Source organism: Nyctereutes procyonoides, unplaced genomic scaffold (assembly GCF_905146905.1).
Source record: "Nyctereutes procyonoides isolate TBG_1078 unplaced genomic scaffold, NYPRO_anot_genome, whole genome shotgun sequence".
NCBI classification, from domain to species: domain Eukaryota; kingdom Metazoa; phylum Chordata; class Mammalia; order Carnivora; family Canidae; genus Nyctereutes; species Nyctereutes procyonoides.
Genome location: NW_026575030.1, coordinates 22,007,819 through 22,030,454, shown reverse-complemented (window position 1 = coordinate 22,030,454; position 22,636 = coordinate 22,007,819). Strand labels below are relative to the sequence as shown.

The following is a 22,636-nucleotide window of genomic DNA, read 5'->3' as shown; positions in this document are numbered from 1 at the left end:
GAAGTCCACATGAGATGAGGAGTAAGGGACCTGCAATTAGCCACTGGAAAGAATAGCAGGTGGCAAAATAATGAATGAAGGAGCCAGTTGTCAGAATTTGAGGAAGTGAAAACATCGGAGTCTGGGTGTCGCTAAACTCTGTATCAACCAGACAGGAAATAATCCCAGGGTGTAGGTGGCCTTGAGCCGCAAGGTCAGTGGCTCTTAGCCTTGACTTGACATGGAAATCTCCTACAGAGTTTTAAGACACTATAGTTCTGAATCTGGATCAGAATCTGGGAATGGAGGCTAGAAGTGAGAGTCACAGCCAGAGGAGGAAAAGGCAGGCCCAGGACTAGCCAGGGGGCATGAGGAAAGCAAGGCCTGTCCCCACATTCACCAGCCCTCGCTGAGCTGAGAACATGCAGACATGTTCTGGAGGTGTGAACTCTACTCGACTTGAGGTGGGGCAGAGTCTCCAGGCTGAGGTCTCAGGAAGAAATGTGGGGATGTGATGTGATTTTGAAAAACTCTGTGCCTGTAAATCTGAACAGAAGAAGCCTAAAGGACACAATTGGACATATGTCTGTTGGTGGAAAGGGTCTGAGGTCACCATCTAGTGTCACTGAAGCCTGAGGCTGGCATGGAAGAGACGGCAGTCCCTCTAGTCTCTGGTGTCAGGCCCTGCATGTGGTGTACCGGGCCCAGAAGGTCTGCAGGCTGAGATCAGTGGGAATTCTTTGGGGTTCACAGTGGTGCGGAATGTGGATGACACATAAAGTCTCATCTACACAGGTAGATAGAAAGCCTAATTCATGCAAAATGGACTTTGGAGGAGGCCTCACTAAAACAAACTCTGCAAAGTAAGAATGAGGCTCAGCCATCTGTTTGGAAATTAAGAACACTCTAAAGATATTGCCATAGCTCAGGGGTTCTTAGCCTGAACTTTGGGAATGGATTGGGAGATGTCTGAAAACCCTGAAATTAGAGACATTCAACTGTCTTATGCAAAAAGGAGTTTATCTGGGTGTGCAAAGTCCAGGGCTCAGTCAGCCTTTGGGAAAAAGTGTATCTAGTTATTCAGATAATATCATCAAACGTCTCCTCAGTTTGTCTTTCTGTCTCTCATCTCTATCTCTCTCTCTAGCTCTCTTATCTCTTTCTTCTATGTTGACTTGATTCTCAGGCAGCTTCTTCCTATGTGGTTATGGCCAGATGGTCTCCAGCTGCTTTAGGCTAACATTCCACCAACTTAGAAATCTTGTGGGAAGAGATTGCCGCCTTCCCAACACTCCTTGCTAAGCTCTCACGGTTTATGCTCCTTGGCTAAAATTGGGTCATGTGTTAAATTTGAACCAATCCCTGTGACTGACTGACTGGTCGAGCCCAGGTCCTGGACCCATCCTTGCAGTGGAAGGTGGATGGGGAAGGATGTCAGCCATACCCAAATGCATGGCCTAAGAATGGAGGAGGGTTGCTTCCTCAAAGAAAACTCAAGATGCTGTTACAAAAGGAAGGGCCAAAGATTGCAAACACATGGGGAAAATTCTGTTAGTGGCTCTCCAAGTGTGGCCTCAGTACCAACATCAGCATCCACAGGGGGTCTATAGAAATGCAAATCCTCAGGCCTGGTCCTAGACTGCTGGGAGTGGAGCCCAATACTCTGTGCTGTAACTCACCCTCCAGGTAATTCTTTTTTTTTTTTTTTTTTTAAATATATATTTTTTTTATTTATGATAGTCACAGAGAGAGAGAGAGGCAGAGACACAGGCAGAGGGAGAAGCAGGCTCCATGCACCGGGAGCCTGATGTGGGATTCGATCCCGGGTCTCCAGGATCGCGCCCTGGGCCAAAGGCAGGCGCCAAACCGCTGCGCCACCCAGGGATCCCAGGTAATTCTGATACACACTCAAGTCTGAAAACCACTACACTACAGGTTCTCACACTATGCGGCGTGTTACAAACACTGGGGAATTTTTCGAACTACTGAAGCCGAGGTGCACCTCAAGTGAATTGATTTGAATCTCCAGGGCATTGGGGGAGGAAGACCTAAGCATAGATTCCTAAACTTAGTTCCACCCTGGAATCACCTGTGGAGCCTTAAAAACAAACAAACAACAACAACAACAAAAAACTAATGCTAGAATTGTTTTGTCTTAATTCCAGTATAATTAGCATAGTGTCATATTAGTTTCAGATGTACAATATGGTGATTCAACAATTCTATGCACTACTCAGCGCTCATCATGTACGTGTGCTCTCTAATCCTCATCACCTGTTTCCCCCATCCTCCCCACCTCCCCTCTGGTAGTCTTTTGTCTCTTTTTTGCTGTTTGTTCTGTTTCTTAAATTCCACATATGAGTGAAATCGTGATAATTGTCTTATTTCACTTAGGAAAATACCCTCAAGGTCCATCCATGTTGTTGCAAATGGCACAATATCATTCTTTTTTATGGCTGAGTACTGTTCCATATGGCACATCTTCTTTATCCATTATCCATTGATGGACACTTGGGCAGCTTCCATAATTTAACTATTGGAAATAATGCTGCAGTAAATTTAGGGGTGCATATATCTTCTCGAATTAGTGTTTTTGTATTCTTTGGGTAGATACTCTTTTTTTGGGGGGGGTAGATACTCTTTGGTGGAATTACTGGATCATATCATAATTCTATTTTTAATTTTTTTGAGGAATCTCCATATGGTTTTCCACATTGGCTGCACCAGTTTGCATTTTCACCACAGTGCACCAGGGTTCTTTTTTCTCCACACCCTTGCCACACATCTGTTGTTTCTTGTCTTTTTGATTCACATTCTGACAGCTGTGAGGTGATTTCTCATTGTAGTTTTGATTTGTATTTCCCTGATGATCGGTGATGTGGAGCATCTTTTCATATATCTGTTGGCCATCTGTATGTCTTCTTTGGAGAAATGTCTGTTCATGTCTTCTGCCCATTATTAATTGGATTATTTGTGGGTTTTTTGGTGTTGAGTGGTATAACTTCTTTATATATTCTGGTTATTATCCCCTTATCAACTATGTCATTTGCAAATATCATCTCCCATTTAGTAGGTTGTCTTTGTTTTGTTTATTGTTTCCTTTACCGTGCAGAAGCTTTTTATTTTGATGTATTCTCGATATATTTTTGCTTTTATTTCCTGTGTCTCAGGAGACATATTTAGAAAAATTTAGCTGCAGCAAATATCAATGAAATTACTACCTGGGTTCTCTTGTAGGATTTGCATGGTTTCAGGTCTTACATTTAGATCTTTAATCCATTTGGAATTTATCTTTGTGTGTGGTGTAAGGAAGTGCTTTGGTTTTGTTCTTTTGCATGTAACAATCCAGTTTTCCCAGCACTATTTGTTGAAGAGACTGTCTTTTTCCCCATTGTATATTTTTGCCTACTTTTTTTTTTTTTAATTTTATTTTATTTATTTATGATGGGCACACAGTGAGAGAGAGAGAGAGGCAGAGATATAGGCAGAGGGAGAAGCAGGCTCCATGCACTGGGAGCCCGACGTGGGATTCGATCCCGGGTCTCCAGGATCGCGCCCTGGGCCAAAGGCAGGCGCTAAACCGCTGCGCCACCCAGGGATCCCTATTTTTGCCTACTTTGCTGAAAGTTAATTGGCCATATAATCATGGACTTATTTCTTGGGCTTCTGTTCTGTTCCATTGATCTATGCATCTATATTGGTGCCAGTACCATATTGTTTGTTTGTTTTAAGATTTTATTTACTTATTTGAGACAGAGAGTGAGAGAGTGCCCAAGAGGAGGAGGAGGAGAGGGAGAAACAGACTATCTGCTGAGCAGGGTGCCAGGTATGGGGCTCAATCCCAGGACCCTGAGATCATGACCCTAGCTGAAGGCAGATGCTTAACCAGCTGAGCCCCCGGGGGCCCCTTGATTACTACAGCTTTGTAGTCTATCTTGAAATCTAGGACTGTGATACCTCCAGCTTTGTTTTTGTTTTCAAGATTGCTATGGCTGTTTGTGGTCTTTTGTGGTTCCACACAAATTTTAGGATTACTTGTTCTAGTTCTGTGAAAAATGCTGTCAGTATTTTGATAGGGATTACATTAAATCTGTAGGTTGCTTCAGATGGTATGGACATTTTAACAATAGTTGTCCTCCCAACCCATGAGCATGGGATGTCTTTCCATTTGTTTGTGTCATCCTCAATTTCTTTTATCAGTGTTTTACAGTTTTCAGAGTATAGATCTTTCACCTCCTTGGTTAACTTTATTCCTAGGCATTTTATTATTTTTGGTGCAATTGTAAATGGGACTATTTTTCTTATTTCTCTTTCTGCTACTTCATTATTAGTCTATAGAAATGCACCAGATTTCTGCATATTGATTTTGTATCATTCAACCTTAACAAATTCATTTATAAGTTCTAGTAGCTTTTTGGTGACATCTTTAGGATTTTCTACATATAGTATCATGTCACCTGCAAATAATGTAAGTTTTTCTTCTTCTTTACCAATTTGGATGCCTCTTATTTCTTTTTTTTTTTAAGATTTTATTTATTCATTCATGAGAGACACACAGAGAGAGGCGGAGACACAGGCAGAGGGAGAAGCAGGCTCCATGCGGGGAGCCTGATGCGGGACTCCATCCCAGGACTCCAGAATCACGCCCTGAGCCGAAGGCAGATGCCCAACCACTGAGCCACTCAGGCATCCCGCCTCTTATTTCTTTTTCTTGTCTGATTGCTATGGCTAGGACTTTCAGTACTATGTTGAATAAAAATGATGAGAGAGGACATCTTTGTCTTACCCTGATCTTAGGAAAAAAGCTCTCAGTTTTCCCACCATTGACTATGATGTTAACTGTGAGCTTTTCATACATGAATGCCTAGATTTTTTTAAAAAGCTTTTCTGATGATTTCATAAGCACCAGTGTTTAATAACCATTGCCCTACCATCCCCTTTAAATTGTCCGAGGACATTACCATAAAATATCTAGATGTAGGTTGGAAGAAACAGGCATCTATTTTCTTAAATCCCTCAACTCAAAACCTGGTCACGTATTTGATGCTGATTCCCTTTTCTTTCAGGTTCATGGTGAGTCTGTCTTAGCAGCTAGTTCCACAAGGGCTAGGATTACTTTGTTCATCAATGTAGACCTGGTACCTAGAACAGAACATGACACATAGTAGCCATTCAATAACTATTTGCTGAATTATTGAATAAGTCTGCAATTGGTCAGTGTCCCAGTTGTGTTCAAGACTTCCCTGTTGGGTTGTAGACATCACTGGTCTCATTCTGGAAGGCACATGAGGATAGCAATGGGACTCTGAGTTATTGGTGCCCAACCCCCAAGTGAATATCCAGGATGGCCAAAATACATTAACTTAGTTTGGGTAGGTGGTCCTAATGATCTTATGCCTTTGAGAATAGGATGCATTCCTGGGTTATAAGGACCAGTGGGCACCTACCTGATGGATTCTTTTCATAGAGACTAAGACTAGTTTAGGGTGTACTCATACTATTATTTCTGAAGTAAAGGCTGGGTCTTCCACAAATATCTAACTCAAGCCAGTTTCTGCAAGGTGATGTCATCAGCCTCTTACAAAGGATTATGATAGAAAAGTGATCAGTGTTACCTGAACACAAAGGCCCAGAAGGAAGATTTAAGTGAAAAAGTAAGTGGTTACCAAGCAATCATAAGCATCTTTCAGTTCCTGTCAGAATGCCCCAAAAGTATCCGGAGAGGTGGATTAGTTAGCTAGACCAAATATATAGTCTTGCATCATAGTCCCCATGAGTGGATTATAAGCAAATAAAACTCACTTTTAGAAGGGCTGAAGTCCTAGCCAATTTTCTGCTCTGGGCTGACAAGGACCACAAAACGACTTTTGTCTTTACTGATATGGAGGAGAGAATTAGACAGTGGTATGTATTGGTTGCCACAGGTTAGAACTGGAACCCAGGATAACTATGACCTGAATTCATTCAGGCTGATAAGATGAAGCTGACCAATAGTCAGGATGATTGGCAAATCAGAAACCTGGAAGAAGGCTGCAAGCACAATTTGAACTTTTACTTCTGTGTTTTGTATGTGGAGCACAGGGGCACATTTCCTACTCAACAAAGAGATTCTTATATAATCCCTGCCAGGAGAGGCTATCAGGGGGATGCCAGTGGCAGACTTAGAAGTTAGATTTTGACTCTAGGTTCTACTGTTCCTCTAGGGTGAAGCTTTTCAGAGTTTCTCTTTAGACTTAAACCATTAAAGCCTCATTATGGTTCATTCATTCAATCCCTCAGTTCTAAAAGAGGACCCTACCTTTTAAGGATTTGGTGTGTGTGCGCGCGCGTGCACAAGTGAGTCAACGCATAGAAAGGAATTAGGAAACTGCTTGGCACAGATAAACGCTTAATATATGTTAGCTACTGTTATTCATTAAGTTGTGCTACTGTTATTTCCCGAGCATCAACTGTGTTCCAGCCATGTGGCAAATGCTGCAACACATAGATTCTAAACATGGGTCAAATTGAAAAAGGAAGCCCCAAATCCTGATCATTCCCAAAAGGCTTGTTCGCTGACTGTCTTTCTTGCAGGTGGGAATTGGTTACCTGAGTGTTCAACTTCTGGTTTTTTAAATTCCTCTCACAAAATTCCTTTTTTTCTGACCAATGGGCCTTCTCTATGAGTGCAATATGTTTCCAGAAACCCCTTTTTCCTAAGTCTGGACACAAAGGAATGGAAGAGATGACCTGTGAGCGATGAACACAGTGGTTCATAAGACAGCCCAGTGGATGTGATCCAGGTGGGCCTCATGGTGCAAGTTGAGGGATGTGAGTGTGGAAAGGGACATATGAAAAATATTTTTAAAAGAAAAGCTTAGGAATTAAGCAAAGGAATGATCGTCCCACTGGGTGTGGTTGGGGAGATGGTCAATGGAAGCCTTCCTCCACCATAAGTAAGATGTTTGGAGTTTCTCAGTAGGCATTCACCCAACTTGGAACTATTAAATGTCTCCCTAACAGGTACTCTCATGCATATGTCTTTTACAAATCTATTAGCAATCCTGTAACATAAGAATTCTCTCTCCTTCTTTGATTTATTTATTTTTTAATCTTTTTAATTTATTTTTTAAATGAGGAATTTGACAATCAGGAAAGTGAAGTGACTTGCCTAAGGTCATACCGTTTTAAATTTGGGGCTTATGATTTCCAATCCAGAGGGCAACATGCTTGTAGGCCGGGAGCCTATAAATCATAAGCCTATAAAGAACTCATTATTAACAGTAACCGTTAAAAGGAGGGAAAAAAAAGAGTTAAGTGAAGATGTTTTCAATGCAGAGGAGGGGGTCCAGGTTCCAAGACCCAGGGGAAGGAGAGGGTGAGTCTGTTAGAAAAAGCATTACGGGAGTCTTGAACCTTCTGACCCCGTGCCTCTCCCCCCTCCTTGGCCTTGTCTGGTTGTTTTTTGTTTTTGTTTTTGTTTTGGTCCTTAGTAAACATTTATTGAATGAATGGACAGAAAACTTATACATGCAAAAAGATATCCAAAATATAGTCTACTCACTGTTACCGCACAACAGAAAACCGAACATACTAGCTTAATAACCTAATCAGCCATAACATGTTAGAGATGGTGACTTTCACTAAACTTTTCCTTATCTTTAAAATTGCTTCTTTTCAAACCTTAATTTGTTTTTTTTTTAATTTGGACAATGTAGACTTTATTTTATATATATATATATATATATATATATATATTTTATGGAGTTCAATTTGCCAGCATATAGCATAACACCCAGTGTTCATCCCAAGTGCCCCCCTCAGTGCCCGTCACCCAGTCACTCCCACCCCCCGCCCACTCCCTTTCCACCACCCCTTGTTCCTTTCCCAGAGTTAGGAGTCTCTCATGTTCTGTCTCCCTTTCTGATATTTCCCACTCATTTTCTCTCCTTTCCCTTTATTCCCTTCCACTATTTTTTATATTCCTTCCTTTATTCCCTTTCACTATATTTTATATTCCTCCCTTTATTTCCTTTCACTATATTTTATATTACTACCTTTATTCCCTTTCACTATTTTTATATTCCCCCTTTATTCCCTTTCACTATTTTTATATTCCTCCCTTTATTTTCTATATTCCTCCTTTATTCCCTTTCACTATTTTTATATTCCTCCCTTTATTTTCTATATTCCTCCCTTTATTCCCTTTCACTATTTTTATATTCCTCCCTTTATTTCCTTTCACTATTTTTTATATTCCCCCTTTATTCCCTTTCACTATTTTTATATTCCTCCCTTTATTCCCTTTCACTATTTTTATATTCCTCCCTTTATTCCCTTTCACTATTTCCTATATTCCTCCCTTTATTCCCTTTCACTATTTTTTATATTCCCCCCTTTATTCCCTTTCACTATTTTTAATATTCCCAAATGAATGAGACCATATAATGTTTGTCCTCCAATTGGTTGTTAAGCCAAAGCCGAGCAGGGGAAGCCGCGCACCCGGAGAAGCACCTGCTGCGCCCGGAGGCTGTGCGCGCGCCGCACCGGGAGCCCCGCACGCGCACCTGGGTCCGCGGCCCGACCGCCCGCGGGACTCGCGAACAGCTGGACTAGGAGCCCCGCCCCCTGCCGCGCCCCGCCCCTGCCGCGCCACGCCCACCCGGGCCCCGCCACGCCCACCAAGGCCTGGCCACGCCCCCGCCCCGCCCCCGAGTGGCCCGGGCTCCCGGCCCCCGGCGGCGGCGCTGCAGGGAGCGGACGGCGGGCTGCGCGGGCGGAGGCACCGGGACCGGCCGGCGGCCGCGGCGCTCGACTTTCCCGCGGGCCCGGGCCATGCCGGAGCGCGGGGGGCGGGCGGCAGCATGAAGGGCGGCGAGCGGCCCTACACCCGCGCTCCCTCCCTGGGGTGGCTCTTCGCCCGGTGCTGCTGTTGCCTCCCGTGCAGGGGTGAGTGGCTGTGCGCGTTGCACCTCCCGCCAGCAGAGCCGGGCCGGCGGGGCCCGGAGCAGGGGTGCGGGGCTGGGGGCTGGGGGCAGGGGCGCGGCGGGGGGGGTGGGCGTGGGTCGCCCCAGCGTGGATGCCGAGCGTATTTGCATCGCAGTTACTTACTTGTCAGCGACTTTGGAAGTCAGGACGCCGGGCTGCAGGGCAGGGGGGAGGGGAGAGGGTTGGGGAGGGATGAGGGGTGATGGGGAGGTTGGGGGCAGGCCCCCTCCCGGGCCCCCCGGGCCCCCCCCCCGGAGCTGTGTGTCCCTGCGGTGGCCCCAGGGGCCCTTCCCTGCTCTCATTTACATATGGATCTCCGTGGAGGGATTGACGAGTGACTCCTAGCTATAGGAATGTGTTTGACACTTGTGTCTACACTAGGAACTATTTCTGCCAAGTGACAATTTTCTTTGGGGACTGGAGCGGGAGTTTTGGGAGTTCTTCCCCCGCCTGGGCTTTCTCGCAGGCTCGCTGGCTGGGGTTGCAGCCCTGGGCTCTGGAGCTCGGCTCATTAATTAACCAAGAGCTCTCTGTGCACCCAATTAGGGCTGTATTTAATTATTCTGCTAATTTTATTGTTGTCGGGGAGATGGCAGGAAGCAGCTAACTTCCCCAAAATCGGCCTGCAAAACAAGATGGTGAGAAGGCTCGCAGGGAGGAGATCATTGTGGAGAGTCTCCTGAGAAAGAAATGGGGCCCTTCCTAGACAGGGTGCCCGCAGGTTCCCCAGGCTGTCCCAGTCTCTAACATTTCAGCTTGCAGGGTGGGGAGAGGACACATCTTGCTCCAGGGCAGTTGGAAGTGAGAATATAGCCTCTCACTGGACATTTGCCCTTTTTAAATTTTACCTGTTGGACGTCCCCCCACCCCTCCCATTTACGGTGCCCCAGTGTCCGTCCTCTTCCTCCTCGAACAAAGTCCCGATGGAACTTCCTCTCTGGGTTACTGATAAATCTGCTTCATCTTCATCCACACGGCCCACACAGAGCAGAGCCCTGACAACTTCTTCCTGAGCCGATAGAAGGCGACAGAAACTAATTAAACCTGAAGGACCTTTTGCAAGTCTTTAGGCTCACCGTGCCAGCAGTAGCCTTCCACTCTGTGGGTGCAATTAGACCAGCGTGCCGGCCAGCTCTAGAAGCCAGATTCAGATGGAGGAGGAATCTTAGGGGGCCAGGGGCCCTCCCCAGAATCCAAGCCTGGTTCAGAAACATTCCAGACCAAGCCTGGGAACTAAAGGAAGGGGACATTAAAAGTGAGAGGAAGCAGGAAATGATGGCCAAGGGGAATCTGAGTGGGTGGGATTGCTCCAAGGGCTGTGCTGCTTTCTTGGTGAAGGGTTTCCCAGTAGGACTTCTTGGGAGCCCGTTTCCTGTTAAAAGCAGAATTCGGGGACTGTGGGCAGTGCTTTTCTAAAGCCCCTGAAGCTGCCTGCTTGAACCCAGCTGTGTGGCAGCCCAGTTTGCCTGCAGAGGAATTCTCCTGGGGTCTCTGGGGCCTTGGCTTGGTGGATGGCCCTGGCTGCCCCTCCCGCTCGGGGCCCAGGAGGTCGGGGGGGGGGGGGGGGTGCTGGGTGGGGAGGGGGAGAGCCCGCCTCCTGCCTGCAGGACTGGGAAAGCCACAGCTGCAGGCTCTGTGGCTCGCAGAGGAGCCCTGGGAGGAAAGGGGGTGTCGTGAGGGCCAGAGCAGGAGGGGAACAGTGACCCTCAGCTGGGGATTGGAGGGAGTAACAGACAATGAACACAGCTTAAAAATGAAAAGGAAAGTGATGGAGGTGGGTGCCTTGTCCCCTTCTCCCGCTTTCCTCCTTACTCCTTCCCAGATGTGAGCCGTGGATTTGGCAAGCTGGAGCTCCAATCTGCGGGTGATGGGGCGTGGGCGGGGTGAGTTAGCTACCCTTTAAAGAACTGCTGGCCTCGGCTGGGCAGGGCCATCCTATCTGCAGGATGGGGCTACCCGGGACTCTCTAGGTTTGCTCTAGCAGGAAAGAGAGGTCTGAGTCTCCACCCAGACTGGAGTTATCTCTTCTATTCAGAAGCAGATTGCAAAGATAAGGTCTTGAGCATCTTGCCCAGAGCCCCGCGGACTCTGGAAAGAAACTTGCCCAATTGCAACACGTAGAAGGGCGCGGGGAAGTCTGAGAGGCTGGCTAGAGCGGAGGGCAGCGCTGCCAGGGACTGTTGGCCTCTCTTTTCAGTTGAACCAGTTTCTCTGGTTGTACAGACTTCATACAATTGAAAGGCAGCTTGCCCTTTTCAATAAAGGCAGCTGGCTATTTGGCCTCCCTCTCTCCCCCTGCGGCTCCAGGAGCTGCACTCTGAAGCTAGTGGGTCGGAACCCACGACTCTGGTTCCTAGGTCAAGGGGCCTTCCCCAACCAGCTTCCGGTCACTCAGAATTCAAAGGATGGAGGAAAGTCTAAGAAAAGTCCTTCTACAGTCTGAGATAAAGAGGAAGTGGAACATTCTGGTTATTTTTGACCAGCCCAAAGCCAAGTGAGGTGTCCTAGACTTACTTACTGGTGAATCTGAAGTGGTTGTAGCTGTTAGCCCAAGGGTAAGAGTCAAGGTTTTAGTAAAGTTACCTGGGTGGCCTTTAAATATCATATTTGAGAAAAATGGGGGTGTAATTAGCAGAGCCTGTCTTTTGATTTGGAAAAGTGAGAAGAGCAACTATCTACTGTCTCTTCCAATTTTGGGGTTCTGTTGAGTATGAGGATGGTAAAGGGGTTTGATGGGAGGTGATCTTTCTTGCCTACCCTGAAATGGATTTCTTAGGGCAGGAAAACTGAAAACCCAAGGTGGGATGGAAATAGAGATCAGGTGAAAAGGAAGAAAGACAACAAATACATTTAGAGCTGCCTTTTTACAAGGGGAAAAGAGCCACGCATGAGCTGATAGCATGTGCATGTGTCTGAAGGCTGATTAATCACTGATGTCATGCTTTGTGGGAAGTTTTGGTGTCGCTCTGGCTACTTAGACTTTCCCTTAAGCCTGAAGAACTGGGTCAGCCCTGGATGCTTCCTCAGTTGTCTTAAATTTTTAAAAAGCACGGAACCCAGAAACTTTTCTGACCTTGCTAGGTGGAAGCCAGTGTTAGAGCCTCTCGTGTTCTAGTCCACTTCAGGCGTAATTAACTTGGGGTATGTCGACCAAAGTCCCTTCTGGGAAACCCTTTCTGATTACTGTCCACCTCTGCATGTCCACAGTGTGCACAGGATTCATTACATTGTTTACTACTGTACCTCTGTCCCTGCCTCTCGAGGCCACGTGCCATTGCGTGTTCCCATTTACACGACAAGTGCCCGGTTCAAGAGTCTGAGTCAGAGGTAAAGAGAGGAAGGAGTGGTGACCTAACCACACTGAATCAGCTTAGAGGGGAGGTGCTGGGATCCCATTCCCATGGCTTTTTCACCACAGGGGCCATTGGGTTCCAGCTTGACTCTGACATCATGGGCTCTGGGTAAGGGCCATGGGGCTTTACGGGGCATCCCAAGTCATCCTCATCTGTAAGCTCTCTTTTTTTTTCCTACCTTTTCCCAGAATCACTACTCAGGGACCTTATGACTCGAAGTGAATGTCTCTTCTTTGGCCTATAAATTAATACAGCTCATTTTATAAACTGATTTTAACGTGTGAAAGTATGACATCAAGTTCCTCTAGAAAGGTGCTAGTAACCTCAAAGAGAAGCTCTTGTGACGTTCACTATTAGTGACTTAATTCACCACTCAAGGTACAAAATCCTTGGGAATCTTAATGCACACACCCTTGAATTTCTTCATCTTCCAGGATGTGCGTGTACCACGAAGAAAACGGAAACCGCCATTTAGCATGTAGGTTTTTCCAGTGTATCTCCTGGTTTTTCTGCCTCCTGGGGAGATATGCTAATGTGGGGAGAATTACCACACACACCTACTGTCCCCAACCCAAATCCTGTTTCCTTTCCCCTATCTGACTCTCTGACTAGGGAATAGCAAGAAGGATATCACTTATTTCTGGGATAATAGTACTGACTGCCAGTTGGAGTGTCCCTGTAGAAATGGGAGTGAGTGTATGGGCTTGGTGGGATGAGGTGGAAATTGGAAACAGAAGCCAAATGTCCCTCCTCTGGTATAGCTGTAGGTCTTAGACTCACCGATGATGCTGGAGGTATCACCCCCGTGGCTCCATGTGCTACAGTTTGGAAGTCCTAACATGGGATAAATAGGTAGAAATTCAAACCCTGAATCTGTACTCTTATGCAAAATGATTTTATTTTTTTATGAAGATTTTATTTATTTATTCATGAGAGATACAGAAAGAGGCAGAGACAGGAGAAGCAGGCTCCATGCAAGGAACTCAATGCGGGACTCGATCCTGGGACTCTGGGATCACACCCTGAACCGAAGGCAGATGCTCAACCACTGAGCCACTCAGGCATCCCACAAAATGATTTTAAAGTTAAAAAATAAAAGCGAACATTGGGGGTTCACTTCTGAGCCCCCTATGGTAGTCCTGTCTTCACTGGAGAGCTGTTTTTGATATTCTCCTTCATGATCATTCCACTTGAGAATCTTGATGCTGTTCTCTTCTGCCCTGAAGATACTCCTCGTCCTTCGAAGAGCTGCTCCTCCTCCAGTGAGTGAATGGCTACATGGCCTGTCCTTTCCTTCAGACCAAACCCCAGACTTTTCCTGAAGGAAGGTCCTAGAAAAAGCATGGATCTGAAACCCAAGGGAGGGCTTCTCAAACAGAAGGGACAAAATCTCTAGATCACTTAATAGAACTTCCTTTATGGAGGAGGAAACTGAGATACAGCCACTTAGTAGCAGATCAGAATTGAGCCTTTTTCCTGTACTCTTTCCTCAATCCATTATTGTCTTCTGGGCACGTGGTTTCTCCTACTATGGGCACAGACCAGGTCGCTCCAGCTGAGAAGGGTGGAGGCCATCCCTCAACTGGAATTTAGGTGTTGACTGTGGATTACCTGTAGTTCTGGGGGTGACTGCATTACCGGGAGCCTTTTGGAACTGGACCTGCCTGGTCTGCTTTGAAGTGTTCTTTCGTCTGAAGACCACGGAAGGCAAAGACTGTCACATAAGCTGTCCCGGAGCGGCTTATGCACATGTTCTTTTGTTTTGTTTTGTTTTTAAAGGTTTTATTTATTTATTCATGAGACACATGAGAGAGAGGGAGAGAGAGAGAGACATAGGCAGAGGGAGAAGCAGGTTCCTCAGAGGGAGCCCGATGTGGGACTTGATCCCCAGACCGGGAACACGACCTAAGCCAAAGGCAGACACACAACCACTGAGCCATTCAGGTGCCCCCATGCACATGTTCTTAATGAATATCTTTTCATGTTTTCCCCTTGGGTTCAATTTAATCCAGCAAGTCCCATCCCCCCCCCGCCCCTTTCTTTCTTATCCCATCTCTTGAATGTACCCTTTCAGGTGGAAATGAACCAATGAAATGCGTTCCTACCATTTTATCTTTGAACGTTGTTGGTTTTTATGTACACACAGTGTTTTAATTCATTTGACAAATGTTTATGTGCTGACTGCCTGCCAGCCCCACACTAGGTACTGGGGAGGATGGATGGGAGTCATAATGGTGCTGACCCCATTTGGCTGTTGTGAAGATTAGCTAAGGTAATGCATGTAAGGGGCTTAGCATAGCACCAGGCATAGAAAGTCTTTTTTTAAAAGGTAGCTACTAATGGTAACAGTAATCGTAATACTAGATATAGACCCCATCCTCAGGGGACTCCCATCTAAATATTTGTGGGTTATCTGCATGGCAATACTGTAAATCTATGTTCCTAAGCAATTTAATGGTCTTGGTTCAAACCATGGTCAACCGTGCCTCAATTCTGTGGCATTGTCACTGTGGGGGAAGAAAGTCTGTGGTCTAGAAATACGGTAGAGATTTCCTTCTTCTTTTTTATTAAACCAATTTAAAAAAGAAACACGTAACATTCCTAGTATTACAATCTCTACGTGTTACATTAAAGAATATTCCAAAGAGGATACTGGCAAGAAATCTTAAACATCCCTGAGTTATTCTTCTCTGAGGGAAAACACAAGGTAAGAGAATTGAGGCATAACTACACCGGTATTAAAGTTCAGATCCTGAGAACACGTCTTCTATAAAAACACATCACTTCTTCTTGGCTGCCCTTTGATTTTTCGCTAACAATCTATTGATGCGTGTTTTTCTATTCACTCCAGCCAACATTTATTGCATATTCATCATCTGCAAAGCTTTGCTGGGCTGCTTTTGGCTGTTTTTGTCTAGATAAAAATCACCACCTGCTGCCCACAGCAGCCCTCAAGGTTCTGAGGTTTGGCCAGTATCTTGGTATCCCTTGTAGATGGGAGACTTGGGTAGCTTGGCTCTCCCACTGGGTGTGCTCAGTAGTCACTGAAGAATATCTTTCCTGGTTGACGGGCAACCTTTTGTGTTGTACCTCCTGGAAGGAGGGGAGCCCTGGTCATACCTGTGAGACAGCAAGAAGGCTGCCAGGTTGGCTTCAGCCAGGTAAAAGAGCAAAGATCAGAGTTATAGAACACGTTCTTCAACATTTTTCTCACTTTCCTGGTGACCACAGTGAGGAAACTGTCAAGTTGAAAGGAAGGGAAACCCCTTCTACTGCTAGATTGAAACAGGATCTCCTCAAACATTTCTGTTTCTAGGTATCTGCTTTCCTTGGGGCGGGGTTAGTTGTAACCGCGCGTGGCACCTGATTGTAACAGGCTCTCAGGACACTCCCCGTTTGTGCCCTCCTGCCTTAGAACCTCCATATTGCTCCCCACTCCACGGGGAACCAAGCCTCACTGTTAAAAAGAATTGCAGGGGCGCCTGGGTGGCTCAATTGGTCAAGCATTCAACACTTGATTTTGGTTCAGGTCATGGTCTCAGGGTGGTAAGATCGAGCCCCAGGTAGAGCCCAATGTGGAGCCCTGCATCTGTGCTCAGTGGGGAGTCTGCTTGAGATTCTCTTCTTCTGCTCCACTGTGCCCCCACCTCCCCATGCTCGTGCACACGCTTGCACGCTCGCTGCCTCTCTAAAATAAATAATTAAATCTTTAAAAAAAAAAAAGAATTGCAAACACTCCACTTTTGCACAAATTTTGGATCTCAGGCTCACAACCCTGCAGTGCCTCTTTCTCTTTTCTCTCGACTTAGAACAGAAATTCTTGAAGGTGTCCCTGGGGAACATACTAGAAATGCAGATCCTTGGCCCCATTGACTCAGACCCAGCAGTCGTTTTAACAAGCCCTCCACGTGACTTGCTTTTTTTTGTTTGTTTGCTCTTTTTCTCTCCTCTCTCGACCTACCACTGCCCTTCCCCCAGCTCCTGCAAAAGCTCTCTATAACTGAAGATGTCCTGCTTCCCTGGGGATTCTTGCTTTGAGCAGTGGGGGAGGCCCCGGGCTGACACACTTTCACTTGTCAGACAGGGGTAGGAGTTAGGAATCCCCTACAGTTTCCATGAGCTTTACAGCCCCCGAGGGTCCAGTAAGGGAAGAAGGCATCCTTCTTCCTGTTTTAGACTTTTTTGCTTTTATATTTGTTTTCCCCGTTACTCTTAAAGCTGACTACAGAAAAAAAATCAGAAGTTAGACAAACAAAAAGACCATAAAAGTGTAACCTTTGCAGTATAATTCTAACTGCCTAGAGACAACTTACTTCACTATTTAGTATGTCCTTTTCTATACATTTATCCCCTTAATAAATGGAGTATTTTATTTTTATTTTACAGACTGCTTTATAATCTGATTTCATTTAATCTTTTGAACATCTTCCCAGGTAGAGGCATTTCCAATGTATGTGTGCATATGTTTGTGTGTATTTTATTTTTATTTTTTTATTTGATGACTGTGGCGGGGGCAGGGAGGGTGGAGCAAAGGGGGAAGGAGAGAGAGAGTCCTCCCTGAGCACAGAGTCTGACTTGGGGCTCCACCTCACGACCCTGAGATCATGACCCAAGTCTACACCAAGAGTCAGAAGCTCAACCAACTGAGCCACCCAGGTACCCCTCCAGTGTATTTTTAATGGCTGCAAAGTGTTTCAGTGCAGACAATTGTTAGTATTGATTTCATATAATGGTTTAAAGGTTAGTGAAAAGGGATGAGGATGAGCCTTGGGTAAAGAAATAGATCTTTCCAGAACCAGATTCTACAGCAGACTGAACCTTGTCCTGGGGCTTACATGTGTTCACTCCCTACATCCCCACTTTCCTTTCCTCAGGATGTATGGTTTACCTACCCCACCAGAGAGGTGTGATTTATTCTCTAGAAGATCAGTATGCACTGTGGCAAGGGCACATTTTGCCCCACTCACTCCTTCTCTCCTCAACTTCTGATTGCTCATGCAGTTGCTTTCACTCCTAGGGATTTTTCTTCTCTCCTCTCCCCTGTCTCTTTCCTTCCTTCCTTCCTTCTTTCCTTCCTTCCTTGAGATATACCTTTGAAAATGGTCATTTTAAAAGTATTGCAACTGGGAAAGAGTGTGTTGATTTTTTTTTTTTTTGCCAAGCAAAATCATATATAAACATTGGGAAAGCATTTAGAAATACAAATAAATGAAAATAAAATTTCATTATCTGGAGAGAGCCATAGTAACATTTTGAATAATCCTCTTAATCTTTTTTTTCCATGTATATTTCTTTTCCCAGAAATATGACATAGTAGTGTTATAAACATTCTTCATATTATATTTTGAACAACTTCTTCAACATTTTTCTCTATGCCTTCAGTATAATGCTGGAGCCAGCCCTGCTCAGGTTGGGATTATTAAATATTTAGGGTTTTGAGAGTGGGTTGGTTAAACCATTGGTAGCTTGAGATGAGCCATGGTGGAGAAGTCACCAGACCCTACAAATCAAGGCTTGTGGGGTTTTCTTTGTTTTAGTCAAAGAGCTGGTTTATCAGCATACCAGGAGATGCAAAATTTTACCATGCATAAATGTTTTTGTTTTAATTTTCAATCTATTTTTGGTTGTTTCTAATTTTGGCTACTATAAGCAATACTGTAATGACCAGTCTTAGAGCTAAGTCTTGGCACACACCCATCATTACATCCTTAGGATAAATCCCTAGAAACGGAGTTTCTGAATCAAAGAACATCCAGAATTACACAACTTACTTTTTGGCCAGTGAAACCTCCCATTTCACACCCTTTGAAAGGAAGAGTGTACTGTTCTTTGTTTTAAGAGGATTTATGAGAAACATCCTCTGGTACCAGGAATTTCATGTCTCTCCTGTTGTTTGCTTCTGTTTACATTTTCTGAATTAACTTAATTCTTTTTATATAAGGAAACACCCTGGCTGAGAGCCTTTGATTCATAGGCTACATACTGATATGCAAGTTGGAACAAATATATTTTGTGTTTGTGCTGGATTGAGAGGCAATATATCATGATGATTAAGAGCTTGGACTCTGGAGCCAAGATGAATTTGAATCCTAGCCCTGCTACGTTATCTGTGTGACCTTGTACAAGTTGTATAAAGTCTTTGGTTCATTTGCCTCATCTGGAAAATGCAGATGATCAAGGAATCTAGTCTTGGGCTTCCTACAAGGCTTAGATGGGTTGACATATGTAAACTGCTTAGAACTGGCATGTGGCAAGTTCTAGGTAACGTTAGATTATTGTTAGCATCAACAAGTATATAGAAGTCTCCATGGAACTGTGCCAACTGTCACATTCAAATGATTTCATTAGCTCCTTCATCATATGAGATACATTTCTTGTATCAACCTCCAAATATTTGAACACCATGTGGCAGGTATTGGACTAGTGACAGTAGAGAATTTAAAATGTTTTCATCCCCTTGAGAATCTTGCAGTCCAGCTTGGGAGCTGCTCCATAAATATGAAACAGGAAATAATAGCAAAAAAAATGGGAGGAGGGGAATAGTTGCTGAAGACAATAAGAGGAAAGATACTCCAAGGTCCTACCTGACTGCTGACTAAAATAATTATGCAAAATCTCATGGGAACACAGTGGCCTAGGGTGATCTGGGAGGACTTCTCAGGAGATACAAGGTTCTCTCTAGGCCCTAAAGAGTGAGAAGGGGTTTTTGAAGGACTGAGTACATAGTGAGAGCAAAGCAATGTGGACGTGCAGGGGACCACAGAGCAAAGCAGGTCACCTGCCTTCTAGAGCTGTGTTGCCCAATACTGTAGCCATTAGCCTTATGTGGCTCTTGAAGACTTGAAATGAAGCTAGTCCAAATTGAGATATGCTATAGGTATGAATTTCATACCAGATTTCAAAGATTTAGTACAAAAAAAAAAACCCATTGTATGGGAATCTCAATAATTTGCATATCGATTGTTTATTGAAATGATAATATTTTGGAGATGTTGGGTTAAATACAATATATTAAAATTTAATTGCACCTATTCTTTTTTATATGACAATTAGAACATTTTAAATTATATAAAAGTTATATAAAATATTATATAGGGGCACCTGGGTGGCTCAGTCAGTTAAGCATTTGCCTTCAGCTTGGGTCATGATCCCAAGGTCCTGGAATGGAGCCCTGTGTCAGGCTCCCTGATGTGGCTCACATTTATGGTTCGTGCTCTACTTCGATTGGACAGAGCTGAGAGCTTGAAGTCCATAATACACTGACATGCCGGAGTAAAAGGTTTCCATCCCATCCCCGGGGCCAGTCCTAGGCCCTCCTCCCAGCCACCTCCATAATTCCAAGAGAATGCAGTCCCTCTGATGCCCAAAGATGCCCACGGGCCTCCTCAACTTTTAAGGGAGGCAGTTACGTATTTTCATTTCGGAGGGACAGAGTTTGTGAGGAAACAGGGACCAAACTGCAAGTTCTCCACCAGAGCTCAGACAGGCTGGCCTCCAGGCACACGAGGCGGGAAGATCCCGACACAGTACTGGACAGGAAGAGCGCGCCACCACCTCTCCCACCCCCCGCCCCTCGGCCAGCTGACTCCCCCGGTCCTGCTCCTTCATGCGACATGAGCGACATGAGCGTTGCTGGCCAGCAGGTGCCCGGAGTCTGAGGGAGAGGACGGGAAGTGTGGCAGGGTGGACAGGACAGAGACGTAGAGGTGCCACTAGGAGGGTGCGCGGAGCTCCTGGCTGAACGCGGGCAGGCTTCATTTTGTCCTTTGGCTGAATGATGTGTGAGTGCCCAATTGTGTCATCCTGAGCAGCGTTTGTGATCCCAATTTTTGTCCTCCTGGGCCATCACCAGGTGCCTGGCTGAGCACAGTGCTATCCACGGTACGGGGATCATTTCCCTGTGTGTCTAGAGACCGCCGTGTATATAGCTTGTCCTTGGTCATGGAACACTAGAATTTTACACCACCTCAGACCATGAAGATCTCCGTTGTACCCATGAGAAGAGCACTTTGGAAAAGAGAAGTTACTTACCTCAGGGGTCAGCTGGTGATTTATAAATGATACCGCTCTGTCTGTGGCATATTGCTTGTATTTTTGTAGAAGAGACGGTGAAATGTAGAAGAGCCCTGCCCTTTTGTCTTGGGGCACGGAGAGGGTAGAAGCACTAGGTCAAGTCTGAGAGGAGATCCAGCTCTTTGGAGGGAATCTAAGAGTTGAGGAACCCAGTGAATCAGAAATCACTCTTAGGCTCCTAGAACCGTGTCCTAGCCGCTCAGTCTAGATTGGCTCCTGTAGAAACCTGCCCACGGTGTCTACTTACGTCTACTGTTTCTCAATGTCTGGAGGGATTCTAGGGGAACTTTGCTGCGCTGAAATCGCAGCTGGATTCCCAGAATGTAGAACTGAAGGCTGGGTCCTCCTGCTGCCTCTAGTGAAATCAGGGTCTGCCCCGTCGGCCTCAAGTCTCCAAGCAAGACTAGCCAATACATGGGACCGTCTTGAGATATCTCAAGGGGCCTTCCTGTGACCTTCCAAGCAAAATGGAAGGTTAGGTTGATCTGAGGCCAGGCCCGATAGCCAGGGTGCTCTGATCTAATCGGGTCTCCATGATATCTGTGGCTACCACAGTATCTAAGGTCTCCTGGACAAGTCATTTATGACTCCTACAGGACTGGGGGATAGTCAGGAATCATAGCTAGTGAACAAAGTGGACATGGCACTGCCCTCATAAACCACAGTGTAGAGGGGACAAGAGATGTCACATAGATTGTTCCAAGTGTTCTCAGAGCATGTATGAAAATATCTGTTGGGAGTGGAAGTGGAATTTACGTTAGGACAATAGGAATCCTATCTGAGGAACTAACATAGGTACCGAAAGTCTTGTTACTACCATGCTTCTGCTCCCCAAACAGATATTATTTGCATTCTGGACCAAGTTTAAAGAGTCTTTCCGAAAAGTTTTTGCTACATTATAGGAGAACACAAGGGAAATAGAGTAAAAGAAGCATGAGGCCAGTTTTCTAGAGTTCTTGTTTTTGGTACCTTACTTGAAGCTGGCTGGCTTCAAGGGCTCATGTGCCATTCTTTGGTCCCCAGGCACCAGAGGAACATGTACTGTGTCCATAAGGGATCATTGCTGAGGGCCTCACTTCCTAATTCATGACCTGGGGAGCTGTCATCCTGTGACCAGAGCCCCACTTCCTATATATTTTGACCCCAGAATCCAGCTAAAGGGGCCGGATTCCCATTTGCCATTCCACACATTGGGCTCTCCATGATGGTCTGAAGCATTGTCGTCCACCGCGGCCGCCTCCTGCAGTGATACTGCACTGATTGGGCCTGCTGGCAGGACTCCACTGAGGCCAAGTGACCCTCTCTTGGCAGCGTTGTGGACTTGACTCTACAACATGTGGGGCACTGTTCTCAGAGGACTCTGAGATCTTTTCCAATTCCCATTTCACAAAGGGATTTAAAAAATATCTGTTTACTTGGATTCTGTATGAAAGCAGGGGAAGACCTCAACAACCTTTTGAAATTTTTTTCAGCCTTTCTAATTTTTAGGTCCCTTTGTGTGTGTGTGTGTGTGTGTGTGTGTGTGTGTGTGCATGCCATGGTCAGGAAATTCTACTCCCTTCACAATTCACCTAAGATCCTAACCACCAAATAGTGTTTCCATTTTAGAGTAGCAGCAGCCAGCTCTACCAGAGTGTCTATGGATCTCTTCAAACAGCCAGTTTCCCAGCCCATTCCCAGTGAGGTGGTCAGGTCTAAATTTAACCGTGACCTTCTGCCAGAACTCGCAAGCTTAGGCTGCAAGAGCAAAATCAGAGCTAGACTGTTCTCGGGGTGGGGGTGGGGGTGTGTATGTGTGTAGGGGTTAAAAGGAAAGGTGAGCAGAGCTTCCCAAAGGCCAGGTCAGCCCTGGGGGCAGAGAAGATGTTCAGGGCAGGGAGGTGTATAGTCATCCCAGGGGACTATTAGAGTTTATATCTAGCTTGGCCGCGTCCCTTGGAGAAAGTCAGCCAACCCTCCACCCTCTCAGTTTCCTCCCACTATAAAGTATCCGTGACATAACTCACCTGGATTTGTAATTACCATGGCTCCCTGCCAAGCATTATACCACAATTATGCGCTCACTCTTGCCTCTGATTCTACAATTACTGAACCCAGGTCCATGAGATACGATCTGCACATTGTGTTGTATGGATTTCAGCTCTTGTTTACTTGTCTGGCTTGCATCTTTTTCTCTACCAACAGGTACATATCTGAGACACAGGATGGGGGCAGTGTCTGTAATTCTGTTGGTAGAATGGCTTTGCACATTTTATATGCCAAAG

The 22,636-nt window shown here is 45.4% G+C and overlaps 1 protein-coding gene across 17 annotated transcripts in view; it reads left to right on the top strand.

Moving 5' to 3' along the window:
* Window positions 1–22,636, top strand: part of KALRN (kalirin RhoGEF kinase) — a 656,901-nt gene that overhangs the window by 529,183 nt on the left and 105,082 nt on the right. For 7 of the 17 annotated variants that reach the window (XM_055315808.1, XM_055315809.1, XM_055315814.1 and 4 more), the window contains exon 1: window positions 8,707–8,907. The exons of the other annotated variants lie outside the window; for them this stretch is intronic. In XM_055315808.1, the coding sequence (XP_055171783.1) occupies window positions 8,823–8,907 (85 nt within the window). In that variant the 5' untranslated portion in view covers window positions 8,707–8,822. Of the gene's footprint in view, window positions 1–8,706; window positions 8,908–22,636 lie in introns of those variants that run through there. 17 annotated transcript variants of the gene reach the window in all.